Source organism: Lissotriton helveticus, chromosome 6 (genome assembly GCF_964261635.1).
Source record: "Lissotriton helveticus chromosome 6, aLisHel1.1, whole genome shotgun sequence".
Taxonomy (NCBI): domain Eukaryota; kingdom Metazoa; phylum Chordata; class Amphibia; order Caudata; family Salamandridae; genus Lissotriton; species Lissotriton helveticus.
The window spans coordinates 1,408,485,513-1,408,505,368 of record NC_136067.1 but is presented as its reverse complement, the minus strand read 5'-3'; the positions used below and the strand labels follow the sequence as shown (position 1 = coordinate 1,408,505,368).

Here is a 19,856-nt window from a genome sequence, read left to right as displayed (position 1 = left end):
CCACCACTTCCACTACCACCACGTCCACCACCACCACGTCCACAAAGGCCACCACGTCCACCACCACCACGCCCACCATGTTCACCACATCCACCACTGCGTCCACCACGTCCACCACCAACACCACATACACCACCAATACGTCCACCACGTCCAACACCACCATGTCCACCACCACCACGTCCACCACCACCAGGTCCACCATCACCACGTCAACCACCATGACCACCACATCCAACACCACTATGTCCACCACCATGACCACCACCTCACCCACCCCATCACATCCACCACCACCATGTCCACCACATCCACCAACCCACCACGTCCACCACCACCATCCCCCACCCCACGTCCACCACCATAACCCTCATGTCCACCACCACCACATCCACCACCACGTCTACCACGTCCACCACCACGTCTACCACATCCACCACCACCCCCATGTCCACCACCACCCCCACGTCCACCACCACCCCCACGTCCACCACCACCCCCACATCCACCCCCATGTCCACCACCACCCCCACGTCCACCACCAAAACCACCACGTCCACCACCACCATGTCCGCCACCACCACCACGTCCACCACCATGTCCACCACCACCACGTCCACCACCACCACATCCACCACCACCACATCCATCACCCCCACTACCACTACCACCACATCACGTCCACCACACCACGTCCACCACCACCACCAAGTCCACCACCCCCACTACTACATCCACCATGTCCACCACCACCCCCACGTCCACCACCACAACCACTATGTCCACCACCACCTCTACCACCACCTCCACCACCACATCTAACATGTCCACCACCACCACGTCTACCAGGTCCACCACCACCATGTCCTCCACCACAACGTCCACCACCACATCCATCCCCACCATCACGTCCACCACCACTACGTCCACCACGACTATGTCCACCACCACCACGTCCACCACCAACACATCTACCACGTCCACCACCACCAACACATCCACCACCACCACATCCACCTACATCCGCCACCAATATATCCACTACCACCACTACATCCACCACCACCACCACAACCACGTACACCACCACTACATCCACCACCACTATGTCCACCGCCACTACGTCCACCAACACTACCTCCAACACCACTACGTCCAACACCACCGCGTGCACCACCACTGCGTCCACCACCACTGCGTCCACACCATCACGTCACCACATACACCACATCCACTACCACCATGTCCACCACCACATCCACCACCTCCACGTCCACCACCACCACATCCACCACCAGGTCCACCACCACCAGCATGTCCACCACCACCACTACGTCCACCACCACTACGTCCCACCACTACATCCACCACCACTACATCCACTACCACCACGTCCACAACCACGTCTACAACCACCACGTCCACCACCGCATCCACCACCATGTCCACCACCACCACCACGTCCACCACCACTACGACCACCACCACCACGTCCAACACCACCACGTCCAACACCACCACGTCCAACACCACCACGTCCAACACCACCACGTCCATAACCACCACGTCCATAACCACCACGTCCATAACCACCACGTCCACCACCACTAACATGTCCATCACCACCAGGTCCACCACATCCACCAACCCACCACGTCCACCACCACCACCCCCACGTCCACCACCCCACGTCCACCACCACATCCACCACCACATCCACCACAACCCCCATATCCATAACCACTACTAAGTCCACCACCACCACCACCACCTCCACCATCACCACATCCACCACGTCCACCACCACCACGTCTACCACGTCCACCACCACCAAGTCCACCACCACGTCCACAACCACCACGTCCACAACCACCATAACCACCACCACCACGTCCACAACCAACATAACCACAACCACCACTTCCACTACCACCACGTCCACCACCACCACGTCCACAAAGGCCACCACGTCCACCACCACCACCATCATGTCTACCACATCCACCACCATGTCCACCACCACCACATCCACCAGCATGTCCACCACCACCACCATGTCCACAACCACTACTACGTCCACCACCATCACGTCCACCACCACTACGTCCTGCCACTACATCCACCACCACTACGTCCACTACCACCACGTCCACAACCACCACGTCCACAACCACCACGTCCACAACCACCACGTCTACAACCACCACCGCATCCACCACCACGTCCACCACCAACACCACCACCACATCCACCACCTCTACATCCACCACCACCATGTCCAACACCACCACGTCCAACACCACCATGTCCAACACCACCACGTCCAACACCACCACGTCCATCACCACGTCCATAACCACCACGTCCACACCACCAAGTCCACACCACCAAGTCCACACCACCAAGTCCACCACCACCAAGTCCACCACCACCAAGTCCACCACCACGTCCACCACCACGTCCACCACCAACACCACCACCACCACCACGTCCACCACCACTACGACCACCACCACCACGTCCAACACCACCACGTCCAACACCACCATGTCCAACACCACCACGTCCAACACCACCACGTCCATAACCACCACATCCATAACCACCACGTCCATAACCACCACGTCCATAACCACCACGTCCACCACCACTAACATGTCCATCACCACCAGGTCCACCACATCCACCAACCCACCACGTCCACCACCACCACCCCCACGTCCACCACCCCACGTCCACCACCACATCCACCACCACATCCACCACAACCCCCATATCCATAACCACTACTAAGTCCACCACCACCACCTCCACCATCACCACATCCACCACGTCCACCACCACCACGTCTACCACGTCCACCAACACGTCTACCACGTCCACCACAACCACGTCGTCCACCACCACCCCACGTCCACCACCACCCCGACGTCCACCACCACCCCCACGTCCACCACCACCCCATGTCCACCACCACAACCACCACCACCACTATGTCCACCACCACGTCCACCACCATGTCCATCACCACCACATCCACCACACCACATCCATGACCACCACATCCACCACCAAGTCCATCACCCCCACTACCACTACCACGTCCACCACATCATGTCCAGCACACCACCACCACGTCCACCACCACCACCACCAAGTCCATCCCCCCACTACTACGTCCACCACCACCCCCACCACCACTATGTCCACCACCACCTCTACCACCACCTCCACTACCACCTCCACCACCACATCTACCACGTCCACCACGTCTACCAGGTCCACCACCACCATGTCCTCCACCACCACGTCCACCACCACGTCCACCACCACATCCATCACCACCACCACATCCATCACCACCACCATGTCCACCACCACCACCACGTCCACCACCACTATGTCCACCACCAACACATCTACCACGTCAACCACCACCACCAACACGTCCTCCACCACCACATCCACCACCAGCACATCCACCTACGTCCGCCACCACTACATCCACTACCACCACTACATCCACCACCACCACCACAACCACGTACACCACCACAACGTCCACCACCACTACGTCCAACACCACCGCGTCCAACACCACCGCGTCCACCACTACTGCGTCCACACCATCACGTCACCACATACACCAGATCCACTTCCACCATGTCCAACACCATGTCCACCACCTCCTCGTCCACCACCACCACGTCCACCTTGTCCACCACCACCACCATGTCTACCACATCCACCACCATGTCCACCACCACCACATCCACCAGCATGTCCACCACCACCACCATGTCCACAACCACTACTACGTCCACCACCATCACGTCCACCACCACTACGTCCTGCCACTACATCCACCACCACTACGTCCACTACCACCACGTCCACAACCACCATGTCCACAACCACCACGTCCACAACCACCACGTCTACAACCACCACCGCATCCACCACCACGTCCACCACCAACACCACCACCACATCCACCACCTCTACATCCACCACCACCATGTCCAACACCACCACGTCCAACACCACCACGTCCAACACCACCACGTCCAACACCACCACGTCCAACACCACCACGTCCATAACCACCACGTCCATAACCACCAAGTCCACCACCACCAAGTCCACCACCACCAAGTCCACCACTACGTCCACCACCACCACGTCCACAACCACCACGTCCACAACCACCATAACCACAACCACCACTTCCACTACCACCACGTCCACCACCACCACGTCCACAAAGGCCACCACGTCCACCACCACCACGCCCACCATGTTCACCACATCCACCACCGCGTCCACCACGTCCACCACCAACACCACATACACCACCAATACGTCCACCACCACCACGTCCAACACCACCATGTCCACCACCACCACGTCCACCACCACCAGGTCCACCACCACCAGGCCCACCACCATGACCACCACATCCAACACCACTATGTCCACCACCATGACCACCACCTCACCCACCCCACCACATCCACCACCACCATGTCCACCACATCCACCAACCCACCACGTCCACCACCACCATCCCCCACCCCACGTCCACCACCACAACCCTCATGTCCACCACCACCACATCCACCACCACGTCTATCACGTCCACCACCACGTCTACCACGTCCACCACCACCCCCATGTCCACCACCACCCCCACGTCCACCACCACCCCCACGACCACCACCACCCCCACATCCACCCCCATGTCCACCACCACCCCCACGTCCACCACCAAAACCACCACGTCCACCACCACCATGTCCGCCACCACCACCACGTCCACCACCACCACGTCCACCACCACCACATCCACCACCACCACATCCATCACCCCCACTACCACTACCACCACATCACATCCACCACACCACGTCCACCACCAAGTCCACCACCCCCACTACTACATCCACCATGTCCACCACCACACCCACGTCCACCACCACAACCACTATGTCCACCACCACCTCTACCACCACCTCCACCACCACATCTAACATGTCCACCACCACCACGTCTACCAGGTCCACCACCACCATGTCCTCCACCACAACGTCCACCACCACATCCATCCCCACCATCACGTCCACCACCACCACTACGTCCACCACGACTATGTCCACCACCACCATGTCCACCACCAACACATCTACCACGTCCACCACCACCAACACATCCACCACCACCACATCCAGCTACATCCGCCACCAATACATCCACTACCACCACTACATCCACCACCACCACCACAACCACGTACACCACCACTACATCCACCACCACTATGTCCACCGCCACTACGTCCACCAACACTACCTCCAACACCACTACGTCCAACACCACCGCGTGCACCACCACTGCGTCCACCACCACTGCGTCCACACCATCACGTCACCACATACACCACATCCACTACCACCATGTCCACCACCACATCCACCACCTCCACGTCCACCACCACCACATCCACCACCATGTCCACCACCACCAGCATGTCCACCACCACCACTACGTCCACCACCACTACGTCCCACCACTACATCCACCACCACTACGTCCACTACCACCACGTCCACAACCACGTCTACAACCACCACGTCCACCATCGCATCCACCACCACGTCCACCACCAACACCACCACCACCACCACCACGTCCACCACCACTACGACCACCACCACCACGTCCAACACCACCACGTCCAACACCACCACGTCCAACACCACCACGTCCAACACCACCACGTCCAACACCACCACGTCCAACACCACCATGTCCAACACCACCACGTCCATCACCACCACGTCCATAACCACCACGTCCATTACCACCACGTCCACCACCACCACGTCCACCACCACCGTGTCCACTACCACCACTATGTCCACCACCACTACATCCACCACGTCCACCAACACCACGTCCACCACCACCACCACCACATCCACCACCACCACCACATCCACCACCACCACTACATCCGCCACCACCACTACATCCACCACCACCACTACGTCCACCACCACAACGTCCACAACCACTACTTCCACAACCACACCACCACACCCACCACCACGTCCACCACCACTACATCCACCACCACTACATCTACCACCACTACGTCCACCACCACTACGTCCACCACCACTACGTCCACCACCACTACATCCACCACCACTACGTCCACCACCACTACGTCCACCACCACTACGTCCACCACAACTACGTCCACCACAACTACGCCCACCACCAAGCCCACCATCACCACCACCTCCACCACCCGAGACGGGTAAAGTGTCACTGGAGGGCAGGGGTAAAAGGAGTGTCAACCCCAGCTGTACATGGGACATTTAAGGATGCATTGGGTACGAGAAGACAGGAATAGGAACTTGAAGTATTACACCAGACCCAAGATACATTATGAAGAGGCGCAATGTCACAGGGGCTCCTGTAAAAGCACTCGCAGCATCTCTACCTCACAGTGGCATACCTGCACGAACCACTCACTCAAACAAGCATTGGCATAGCCAATAGGTCTCACCTTTGGGACCTCTCAAGTGTTCAGCCAAGCAACACTTGATCTTGTTGCACCAAGGATATTATGCTGGATAACCACTGATAAGGTCCCAAAGGCGAGACCTATTGGCTATGCCAATGCTTGTTTTCTCTTTCTTTTCTTTCTTTTTTTTTGTCAGAACCAGTTAAGACAGGGGTCAAAATACATTAATAAAGCCAGCGAACAATAACAAAAAGTACAGTCACAAGCTATTGGAAAAAACATCATATCAAACTTATAGTAAACACGACACAGATGACCTAAAAATATTTGATTATGAGCAAAGGAGAAATGATTAAACACAGGGGGAAAAAAAAGGGTGAGAGAGAGGAGAACAAGAAAGAGTGAAGCACATTCATTATTTCATCATGGCTAAGGTATAAGAGACCTAACCCCCCTCCTCCAGTTGGTTATAGGCAGTCAAATCGCGTTGCCACGCACAGCAGTTTTTATCCCCCTGATAGCATAAATGGCGCTCTCCTGATTAAAAACACCAAGAAGACGAGCTAGCCACATTTGAAAGCTCGGTGGATCTGAGTCTTTCCATCGTACTGCTAGTATGACTCTAAAAACGGCAGAGCCTATATATAACATTGCTTCTTCCTCCGCTTTTAGGTTGAGTGTACTGTCAAATCCGAGCATATAGAGAGTGGGGGAGTCAGCTAATTTGTGACCGAACACCTCTTCCCAGAAATCGGACATCATTTTTATAATTAGAGTTAATTCCTTACACTCGCTAAACATGTGTATTAGAGTTGCGGGCCGGATAGACATCTGGGGCAGTGATCATTCTCCCTTTTTCCCCAAGCACGTAGTTTTGCGGGGGTAAAGTACAAATTATATATGGTTTTGTAGGTCTGGGCTTTTAGGCTAGCTGACATAAGAAGGCGTGATGATAGGTGTAAGCTCATATCGATATCTACATTCGGATTAACCAATTTATCAGCCCAGGCTACTTCTGTTTGCTCTACATCATCTTGTAGTTTATCCAACAGTTGCCCATAGATTGAGCCAATTCTTGTGGCCTTACTAGCAATGGTTTCAATAATTTCAATTCTCCCCAAGTTGATGTTGGGAGCTTTAAGTTTAAGTATAGTATACACCTGAATGAATTTGAGGTAGTGCCCATTAGGTAGGTGACATTTTATCTGTAAGTCTGCAAATGTGGTAGCTAAATCTTCCCCCAGGAGGTCCCCTACTGTAATGATTCCTAAGGAATCTCATTTATTTGAAATGACATTGTTCACTAAAGCGGGGAGAAGATTGGAGTGCCATAGGGGGGTGTATCTATTTATTTTCGAAATTTGCATATATTTAACCGTTCTTGACCAGATTCTCCACGCATTGGAGATGACTTTGAATTTGCTCTTCTTGTAGTAGCTTGCTTCTACTTGCCTCAGAAAGAGACCTTTAGACTTCTGCCCTAATGACAGCTCATAAATAGATGGAACTGTTGTAGCCTCCATATCATCAGAGGAGGGGATGGAATATAGAAGCGGGGCCATTTGTTGGAGGAACGGAGCCCAGAAGTAGAATAGCATGTTGGGAACTGCTAATCCTCCTCTGTTCTGAGGAACTGAGAGAAATTTCAAGGATCTTCTGATTTTACCCTGTTGCCACATAAATTTGGACATAAGAGATTCTAGTGTTTTTAGAATGTTATCTTCGAAGATCAGAGGGATAGCTCGGAAAAGATATAGCCCCCTGGGGAGGATATTCATCTTTAAGAAATTTCCCCCATCGATGATTAAAAGATGTAAACTATTCACTCGATCTAGGTCTTTTCTCATAACATTTAATAATGGCTCATAGTTAAGCTTGGGGATTGATTTGACATCAGGACTTATACTAATGCCTAAATATGTAGCTTTCTCGGCTTTCCTAGGGTCACTACAAACGATATTATCGGTACAAAGCATGATTGTTTTTTCTTTATTAATGAATAGCCAGAGTAAAATCCGCACGTTTCTGTTAAAGCCTCTTTTTCCGACATTGCTTCCAGAGGATTAGGTGTTAATACCGCTAGGTCGTCGGCGTAAGCCAGTACCTTAGTTTCAAATTGGCCAGCCACCACAGGTTTGATTATTTGATTTTCTAAAAGCTTCAGGATTAAGGGATTTATATATAGGGCAAATAATATTGGGGAGCAGGGGCATCCTTGCCTTGTACCTCTAGATACATTAATCGTGTTTGATTCGGAACCCATTATCTGTAATTTAGCTTTGGGGTCAAGATACATCGCCATTATGGATTTGACAGATTTGGAGCCAAAATTGGTACGGGTCAATGCTGCCCAAAGGAAGTTCCAGGACAAACGGTCAAAGGCCTTCTCGACGTCCAGGAGGATCATCGACATCTGGCCCCCTGTTGTGGACATTATATCAAATAAGGAGATGGTCCTTCGAGTGTGATCAGTCGTGCCTTTGCCAGGGATGAATCCGTGCTGCCATGGAGAGACCAGATGTTCGACGACCCTCCCGAGCCGGATGGCCATAACTTTCGCATATAATTTGGAGTCAGAATTGATTAGGGAGATTGGGCGATAAGATGATAGTTGATCTGGGGGCTTCCCCTTTTTTGGGTTTTCTCTTTCTTTTCTTCGTATTTGCTTGTATAATTCTGCTTATTTGCTTGTCCATGATGCCTGTCTTTGCTGGTATAATTTTCTCATTGTTATGCCCATGATGCCTGACTAGTGTTTGGCACTTGGTGAGACTTTCTGTAGCATGTCCACTCACGCAGAGACTGAGTCTTTAAGACCTGCACCTTTTGGCAGCTGTTTGGGACTTTGGGTGAGGAGTCGCTCACCGGAGTGAAGTACCAGTTTCTTTAATAATACCGTTTTAATTTCAAATGTTCAATGCTTTACTGTTTCGTTTTGTTGTGTTTTTACCTAGGCATGTTTCACAGAGTGTTTATTGCTTATTGTTTTTTTTTTAGTCCTTCAGGTCTCTAGATATTCGTGCCTTCCACTTATTTATTGTATATTCTGTGCTCGATTTATGGTTTTTTTGTTGAGGGGTCTGCTAGTTATGCTATGGGATTTAGTGTACTTTCTTTGATTTCGAGTCTAATGGTTGTAGTATTTAACTGCTTTTGAGTACTCAATTTCGTGGAGTTTAGGATTTCGGTACTGCTTTGTGAGGTTGTGTGCCTGATACTTAGTCATAGTGTTTTATTCTACTGCTGTGTGTAGTGGCGTGTATTTAGAGGTGTGTTGCCTGAGACTTTTAGTTTGTCAGGTGTACAGGGCAGTTTTTGCGCTTTAGTGTTGATTGCTGTCGTATTAGCACTAATGTTTCCTTGAAGAGTTTTTCGTATGTTTGGAGTGGAGCTTTATTCCACACTTACCGCCCTTACTTCAGGTTTGGACGAAGGGCTGATTTAAAGCCAGATTTGCGATGAGTGAGTGTTTTTGCCAGTGATTGCTGTTTCCCTTACATTTTGTTAGGTGTTGAGTTGTTCCGTGTGGAGCGCCTTTCCACACATACCACCTTAACTTCTGGTTTGGGTGAAGGGCTGAGATGAAGCCAGATTTTGAAGAGTGAGTGTTTTCCTTGTGATTGCTGTTTCCCTTACATTTTATTGGGTGTTGAGTTGTGCATTTTCACATTTTCCATGTGGAGCGCCTTTCCACACGTACCACCCTAACTTTGGGTTTGGGTGAAGGGGTGAGTTGAAGCCAGATTTTGAAGAGTGAGTGTTTTCCTTGTGATTGCTGTTTTTCTTACATTTTATTGGGTGTTGATTTGTGCACTTTCATATGTTCTGTGTGGAGCGCCTTTCCACAAATACCAACCTTACTACAGGTAAGGGTGGAGGGCAACGTTTATGCTGTCTGTTTGCTGTGGAATGTATTTTCCATGTTGCCTACCGTTTTTTTTTTGCTTGTGTGTGCATCGTTCCCTACCGCGCATTGTAGTTGGTATCCTTCTTATCACTTTCTTGTTACCATGGCCAGCCAACTTGTTTTTGGTATTTGGTTTTGTTGGTGTTAGTGGTGTGGTAGTGTGTGCATTTCCTTGGTTTGGTTAAAAAGGGAGATAATGTATGTATATCCCTTTTTATTACATTATCATTTGTTGTACACATGCATGATATGTTTACATCTGTTATCTGCATGTTTTCACATCAGCACTTTGCTTCAAAGTTTATTTGCTTGCATTTGTTCTGATGCCCGTGTTGCATGTAATAGTTTTATCGCCGTCCGTTGCATGCACTATTTTTAATGTTATTCTATTTTGAGATTCTTTGTTGTTTGCATAAAGAAAAGGAGATGTGTTATACTTGCTGCTCAGCCAGTGTGAATGTGCTGTGGAATGTTGGTGTGCATGGTGATATAATGAAATGTGAGGATGCCTGGAGGTGGAGAGTGTGAGCTGGAAAATGGGCTGAGCGGCAGGAAGACTGCTCCTGGTGGGGCTTCTCTTATTACCATCTTACCTAATAAATCTGCTTAAGCAATCTACTTGGAACTGGACCTGCTTTCATTACCACAAAGTACTAGCGAGAGCACTAGTGACCAGACTAAAAACAGTGATCACAGCGTTGGTCCACCTGGACCAATCAGGGTTCATGCCTCATAGAAGCACGAGACTCAATCTAAGGAGATTATATGGGGTGATGGACTGGAGCAAAACGGGACAAAGGGAGGATGCAGTGCTCTTATCTTTAGACGCACAAATGGCGTTTGATAGTATTGAACGCAAAACATGTTTGAAAAGCTGAATAGACTGGGCTTAGGTCCTAAATTCTGTGAGTGGGTAAACCTTTTGTACCAAGACCCGCAGAACAGAGTACAGGTTAATGGAGTAGTCTCACATCCCTACACACTCAGGAAGGGCACAGGACAAGGCTGCCCACTCTCACCACTGATCTTTGCCCTCGCATTGGAAACGTTGGCATCCAGGATGCGAATGGTCCAATGGGAGGACAGAATATCCCTATACGCAGATGATGGGCTCCTGTATTTGACTAATCCATATATATCGTTACACAGGGTGTTACATATATTTCAGCTGTTTGGCAGCTACTCTAGGTACCCAATCAATTGGAATAAATCCCTGATCTTTCTATTGAAGGGCGCCATCCCTCAGAGACTGATTGAGACGATATAATTAACAGTCAAGCACAATTTTACATACTTAGGCATACAAATTTCAGCGAGAGAAGAAGACTTCCTGGAAGGAAACCTACCTACTCAGATACAGCGATTAAAGAGTGATTTGGCTCACTGGAGGAAGTTGTAATATCAATGATGGGCAGAGTAGTGATTTTTAAAATGATGTCCCTACCCAGACTGCTCTATATTCTACAAAATACCCCATATGAAATACCAAAATCTGTGTTTCAGGGTATAGATAGTTAGCTGCGTAACCTCTTGTGGGACGGAGGCAGCTCAAGAATAGCACTCTAAGTTATGAAGAGGAATATTCGAGGGAGGGCTCGCAGTTCCAGACATAGGAAAATGTTACTGGGCATCGCAGTTGACAGTAGTGAATGATTGCGCTTTCACGGTTCGCAATGACCCAGCCTTTCGAGATGACCACTGGTCTATGGGAAAGAGAGGCTATATCGCAGCACCCTACCACAGAGGTAAGGAAAAACAACTGCCACTACATACACACAGCAGTGGTAAGGGCCTGGCGGGAAACTTCCAAATACCTGGGATGGGAAGGGAAGTTGACGGGGAGGACTCTGCTATGGGACAGCGCCCTGCTATTTGAGGTGGGTGCCTTGACAGGATTAAAAAAAATGGGAACGGTTAGGGATAGAAAGTCTAGGCAATCTCTGGACGGTACAAACACAGGTTAAGTTTGAAACCATACAGAAAGAATATGAATTGGTGGGCTCAGAAAGGTACAAATATCTCCAACTGGGACACGCCCTACGTCAGCACATCAGAGAAGGGAAAACCCTGACAGAATACTCGCCACTACAGGACAGATTGTTGACCGACCCCATGAGGACTAAGGCAACCTCTTTGACATATAAGATAATCATATACAACTCACCTAACCCGATAGACCCCCTGGGGGGAACCCGGGAGATGGAACTAGAATTCCTAGAAGATGACGACTGGGAGGAAGCAGTGCAGAGCCCGAGGGAGGTTGCCATAAGGGCCCGATTTCGTCTCATCCAGCTGCGCTTCCTACACAGGTCATACGCTTCCAGGACGCTGCTACACCGATTGGGTCATGGCACATCTAGGTACTGTGCGAGGAGATGTGGGGAGGTTGGCTCCTTTTTCATATACTTTGGGAGTGTAGCTAGATTCATAATTATTGGACGGCAGTGACTCAAATTGTGTCAGAGGTCACTAAATCACAGATTCCAGTGGAGCCACGAGGGCTACTGACATGCATGACAGGCGAGACAAAATAGCCCAAATACACACTAACGTGGATCAAAATACCGGAAGTTGTGGCCTAAAGGAATATAGCCAGTACGTGGGGGGCAAATGGAACACCAGACTCAAGGGAATGGGAGGAAGACTTGGATTGGTGCTCAGGAGCCGAGAAAGCAATGTATCAAGCCAGAGGTTGCCCATGAAAATGGGATAAGATCTGGGGGCTTTGGATTGCATACAGGGGGCATTACATTCAAATGAGAGGAGCAGAAGATGAAAGAGCAAAGATGGCTCATAAGGGGAATATAATTGGGATTCCCTACTGCCAGTAGGTCACAACAAGAACAGGCTAAGATCCGGTGGGGAACAGACCTTAGGTACATGTAATGTAATGTATAAGAAATGCAAGTTCCATTTAATGTGACACCTATGTGATGGTCGGATGTACCGAGCAATGACTAATAATAAGATTTAAAAAAAAGAAGAGCAAGCATCCAGAAAAGGGTTCATGCTGCAAAAGCACAGCTCCCTGACCTAGAGCCAACCAGCAGATTAAAGCCTACAAGGCCAATAGATTCTAAAAATCCAAATGAACAGAAAGCACTGAAAGATGCACATTGACTATTTATTAAAGGTGTTCCCCTGTCTACCGTAAATATTCATCTAAGGTCTCCAAATGGGGAGTGATTCGGTTAAGGACTAAGGAGGCTGGAATCTATAATCAGTTTCTAAAAAAGGGTACCTCCTAGACCATAAACTCTCACTGCGAAGAAGCTACAACATTCTCCCTCTGAAAGTTCACTTAAAGAACACTTTATTTAAGCACCACTCTCCATATTAGTGCTTCCACTGCATGTCCGGAACAAGCGGCCCAGCTTGAAAATTCAAGACAAGTACAAACACCTAGAATCTTGTACTACATACGTTGTATTATCAGTCAGAGACCTATTGAACATATTGCAGACAAATACACTGAATACTCAAAAGCATTCCTACACCTGCTAAGGTCTGCCACAAACAGAGGGCAACTTACAAATCTACATCCCCAATTAATTCACAAAGGTTAAGAAAAGGATCCAAATCGTACCCTTATACAGGACTTTATCACAGAAAACAATATCATGTTCAGAGGGGAAACCAATTTTTAAATCTTTAAGAGTTTTAACTTTCTCCAGACCTTTGACTATGTTTGATTCACCAAGATAATGGCTCTATGAATACATAAAAAGGTATGTCAACATATATCCATCTAGACCAACTTACAATAGGCCAACACAAAGACAACAACTGCCAGAGCCCAGAAGACACAGTCACATTAAGGCCCACTTACTGTCTCTTTTTTCTTGAACTGCAACTATGACAGCAATCTGAGCCCGGAGTCGGGCTAGCTCCTGCTCAAGTGCTGCAATTTTCTGAACGGTCTCATAATTTTGTGGAAGATGTTCTCCAGCTTGCTCTGTCTCTTCTGGAGAGGATGACATGGCGGACCTCTCAGCCGACTTGGAACACTGGATTGGTTTGCTGGTGATACTTGTAGACATGTCATTCCTGTAAGGAGGATTCATTTAACAAGAAGGAAAAGGAAGAAGTGAGTGGTATGAACAGAATTAACTGGTGGTGTTACACAAAGTGAAAGCGTAGTTAATTCTACTGTGTTTCTTCCACAAACCACCTCAAATCACTGCCCTCTAGACTCCTCCTCTCATTTTATGGTGGAATAGCGCAAGCATGCTTAAAAAATACTAAACCAAAACTAGTGTACATCAAGAAATGCATGTCCCTCTCTTATTACCAAGCATAAGGTCGACAGCCATCGCCCATTGATCCAGTCCTTTGCTAACCCTTATTTTCCAACTCTAGAGCAGATAAGAGTTATTTTGTTATATGGCAATGACAGCATGGGCATGAAAGTATGGGTACACATTTTTTGCTGCAACCATTTTCACAGAAGCCGACAATAGAACCTCTTGCACAAGCTGTGGGGTAGTGAATCAGAAAAGCATGGAAGGGATGGAAGTTGGAAACAAATGTGCAAGGATGAATATGATAGATCCTCGGTTGGTAAAGGCGTACAAGGGGAAAGTTCAGAAGTAGCAGTGCTAAGCTTGAGCGTGACCTATGAGGCAGAAATAAGAACAAGCCAAGCTCATTTCACAACATAAAAGTGTAGAGATTCCAAAGCAATGTTATAGTAGCCAGCATCCAAATGCCCAGGTAGACAATAATTCAGTGACAAAATGTATTATTGTAACTATTGTAAAGCAAAATTGATGGAGTACATTGAAACAAAACATTTTCATGACATCGATAGGGCTTATCCAGGTCATCCAATTGCACATTTGAACATTATTTTTGCAGAATTCTCATCTGTTTATTATTAGAGTGCAGAAATAACCTCTGAAAGCTGACCAGTTAACTTTGTTTGGCACTGGAGTGGCACTCAGTATGTGATGTTTTAGTAACTTTTCATCCACTTGAACGAGAAAGAACTTTATGGAAAACTTAATTATGGAACTGGCCTGCTAGTGATCCCTAAAGTCAAGAAGGCCCGAATGGGTGGTAGATCCTTACGGCTCTTGGCAGCTGGGAGCTGGAACAACCTCCAGCTTGAGCTCCGGATGGAACCTTCGGAGACCAGGTTCAGAAGAGAGCTCAAAATACACCTGTTCCTCCACTAAAGAGCCTGGGCGCCTTAGTCTGGGTAGGGGGCTCTGGGATTTCTCACTCACCATAGCGCGGGGACACGCCGGTGGGCGTAACCAGGCGCTTTACAAGCTTCCCTATTATTATTATGATCTATCACGAGCCAATGGGGTAAATCCACAATAAGTGCTATCCACATAGTGGGTGGGGGAAAATGCTGTAAATAAACAAGTGCTATAGAAGCATTGTTGAGAGTAGGTGAGAAGCACAATGCAGAGACAGGAGAAAGGGAAAGCACTCTGCAGTGACAAACAAGCACTGTGTGGATGTTGAATGAGTGAGAATATCTGTTCGGACTGGGCATAGAGATAGTGCAAGGTCCGCTGTGCATACACATGCGGAACGGTGCTGTGTAGACGATGTATTTCAGCCAGACAAGAAAGTGAAAGGCGGGAAAGGAGGAGGAAAAGAAAGTGTATGTGATGAATGAAAGAGGCATGAGGTTGAATCAAGATTTTTAGCCTAGGTATTTAGTAACCCAGACATAGCAGGGCCTATAGTAGCCTTCAGAGGGAACTTATTCTTTTACAAAATACGCATAGGAACAAGCGTTTTGCAGAAAGTCAGCAGGGACAAAGACAGGGAGTGGATGAGATTCACAAGTGAGTGCAAGGCTGCGCGGGGAGCAGTAGAGAAGAGAAGAGGCTGCCGCAGCTCTCCACTGACCCGGCTACCAGCTGGCCCGCCGCCGACCCGCTGGTCCCTGCCGCCACCAAGGGTTGCTTGCAGCAGACTCCCCCCACCTAAAAAACTGGATTGTGACCCCCCGCCGGAATTACGGCAAAATACCGCAGCCGCCGCTGCAGCAGCTGCAACCAGCCCGCAAATTTCATCTTCGCCCGTGACCTCGGGGGCCCGGTACAGCACGGCTCTCATGGAGTTTTGAGGCTGCAAGACGGCGGCAGCTGCCGCGAGTGGCAGGCGGCGGCGGAGTGTGAGCCCAGCGGACCCACGGAAGCGGCCCAACCAGGTTGGGTGCGGCTTGTGGATCCGTCCCTCCCCTAGTGACTGTACGCCCCACCGGCATCAGGACCCGCCTCTCTCTGGTCATTGGTGCCAGCAGAAGGGTGGGAGCAGACGGCTGGTACAACAGGCAGGGCTGGAGCCGGTTTGCGCCCAGTGAGCTCTACGGCAGGGGCGAAGAGGAGGCTGTAAGGGCATAGGGGGCAAGCGCAGTGTTGCGTAGCCTGGCGCCCCCTCTCCCCTGCTCAAGTTACAAGGCCTACCAGTACCTTTAGAAACTGTGCTCCAACAGCTAGCTCCGCCTGCCGCCAACAAGAGAGGAGTCCCATGCTTCTGCGGGGCTCCTGTGGGGTGGGCCCGCCTGCATCTGCCTACCACCAGAGTGCCACTAGCGCCTCCCGCTCGCCTTGCCTCCAGGGCTCCCCTTTGCCTCCCCCCACCTCCTCTTCACCTTGCGTGGGGGACCCGCTGTGGGGGAAAGCACCTAAGTTCTCCCCTGCCTTGAAAGCCCTGCATTGGTTACCGGTTGCCAGAAGATCCACGTTCAAGCTGCTTTGTATCACCCACAAAGCAATACGTGGAATGGAACCGCTCTTCATCAGGAATAAAATCACCAAACATTCAACAAAGGAACCTCCGCTCTAAAGGAGCATCTTGCCTCAAAATCCCACCATACAAGAAAAAAAACATGGGTGGCACATGCTTCTCTGTTCAAGCAGCCAAACTATGAAACTCTTTACCCCCTAACATAAGGTCCACCGACAACCACCTTATCTTCAGAAAACTACTCAAGATTTGGCGCTCCCCCACAAAAGCACCATACGCAAACAGAAATTTACAGCATATCCCTCTGTATACAAGCATTTTTTTTCCACTATAGATATGTGCCTATCTTTGTGTATTACTTTGTATAAACATGTAAAATAATGATGTTGTTGAGAGAAAAAAATATAATAATAAATAAATAAATAAAAATCATCTTTGGTCTACATGTACATACTTCCATTGTGCATCTATGTACCTTCCATGTACTTGGATCTGTGTGTCTGTTACTTTTCTCCTGAAAAAGCTTTTCCAATGCACTACCCTATTTCTCATCCTGTGCCTCTATCAATATCTTTAATCTACATATACTTACCTTCTTTATGTATCTATATACTTTCAATGTAATTATGGATCTATATATTTATCACTTTCTTCTAATTTAGCATTTCCAATGCACTACCCTATTTCTCAGCCTATACTTCGCTCAATATATCTTTTAGGCCAACCTTCTGACTCATCTCAAACTTCTTCTACTACTCCTTCCAATGCACTACCCTATCTCTCATCCTATACATCTATCAATATATCCTCTACATCCACTCTCTCATTTATCCCAAACCCCATACCACTACTATGATTGCCAAAATAACCCTTTCTAGACTCTCTCCTACTCTACCCCTCCTTGCATCATCTGACACCTCTTTTACTATACCGATCCCCTAAAACAAACCTTTCTAAACTCTTTCCTCTGAGTCCTCCCCTCCAAAACTAATTTTTACTCATCCAAAAGCCTCCTCCTATTGCTAAGAGCTAAAAAAAAAAATATTTAACTCTTTTATCCCTCCACTATCCTCTTCAATCAAAATTAACACACTAACATCACTTGACCTGGTCAGAACCGGTCGCTTCACCCGCCGCGCGGCCCTCCTTGGTGTGCCTTGGTGTGCCTGATATCGTATTCGCACTGTATCTCCTACATTCTGTGCCATTGTGCCTGGTATCGTATCCATATTGCCTTGGTGTGCCTGATATCGTATTCGCACTGTATCTCCTGCATTCTGTGCCATTATTATTGCATTGTTTTGGTATTTGTGCCAGCGACCTCCTTGGTTGTGCCCCCGATCTCACCTGTGCCATTATTATTGCATTGTTGTGCCCTTAGCCCGTCTCTCCTCCCCGCTCCCTGCCGCTGCTCCCCCGCGGCCCCACCCCCGCTCCCTCCAGCATCTCCGGACCGATCCCCTCCCCACTCGCCACCCCGCTCCCGCCTCCCAGCTGCTCCTCCCTCGCTCCGCCCCCTCAACTCTCCACTTATGGCAGAGTTGCATACGCGCAGCGGGCGCGCACTAAACGCGCCGAAGGCGCGCCAAAGGTAAGCCCGTCTGCGCCCGTCCACGCCAGGACCGCGCCCAGCGCCAGACCCCCTGGACCCCGCAGAGGCCAACGCCAAACGTACGACGCCGCCACCCTCACTGCACTCAACACCGGCCGACTCCCCGACTGCTACCGAGCCAACCCAGGACGCACCCATGGACCCTTCACCTGCCAATCCTGCAAGTTCTGCTGCATCAAGACCTACACTGCATCTGCTTGCGCCAAGCGGGGCTCCAACATCAACCACCTGAAGTGCATCCTGCTCAACACCCGCTCGGTCCACAGACACGCCATTGAACTATGGAACCTACTCGACTCCACAACTCCGGACGTCGCCTTTCTCACTGAAACCTGGATGAACGCCTCATCAGCACCCGACATCGCCATAGCCATCCCTGACGGTTACAAGATCACCCGAAGGGACCGCATCAATCAAACAGGAGAAGGCATCGCCATCGTCCACAAGAACACCATCCGCATCACGACCAGCTCCGACGACACCCTCACAGCCGCCAGACACCTACACTTCCAGATACACACCGACCCCAAGACCACACTCAGAGGCATCCTCATTTACAGACCCCCAGGACCCCGCACACAATTCAGCGAAGACATCGCTGACTGTCAGCCCACACGCCCTCCCCTCCGATGGCTATATTCTCCTAGGGGACCTCAACTTCCACCTGGAGAATAACAACGACAGGAACACCACCACCCTGCTGGACAACCTCGCCAATCTCGGACTCCAACAACTGGTGAACACCCCCACCCACTACGCCGGACACACGCTCGACCCAATCTTCTCCTCCAGCAAGCACATCTCCTTCAACCACTCCACGGGACTCCACTGGACAGACCACAGCTGTGTCCACTTCAGCTTCAGAAAGACCACGACCCACCACCACCCACAACAGGTCCCCCGCAGAAGCTGGAACAAAATTACCACCGCCCAGCTCACCACATCACTAAACCAGAACCCTCCTGCCAGATCAACGGACCCCAATCAAGCAGCCAACAACCTCGCACAGTGGATCACCAACTGCGCTGACGACCTAGCACCCCTGAAAAACCGTCCCAACAAACCAGGAAGCAAAAAAGCCTCCTGGTTCAACG

The 19,856-nt window shown here is 50.1% G+C and overlaps 1 protein-coding gene across 1 annotated transcript in view; it reads right to left on the bottom strand.

The window, feature by feature from the left end:
- Positions 1-19,856, bottom strand: part of MTFR2 (mitochondrial fission regulator 2) — a 187,643-nt gene that overhangs the window by 106,758 nt on the left and 61,029 nt on the right. The window contains exon 5 of the mRNA XM_078647015.1: positions 14,269-14,486. Coding sequence (XP_078503141.1) covers positions 14,269-14,486 — 218 coding nt within the window. The remainder of the gene's footprint in view (positions 1-14,268; positions 14,487-19,856) is intronic.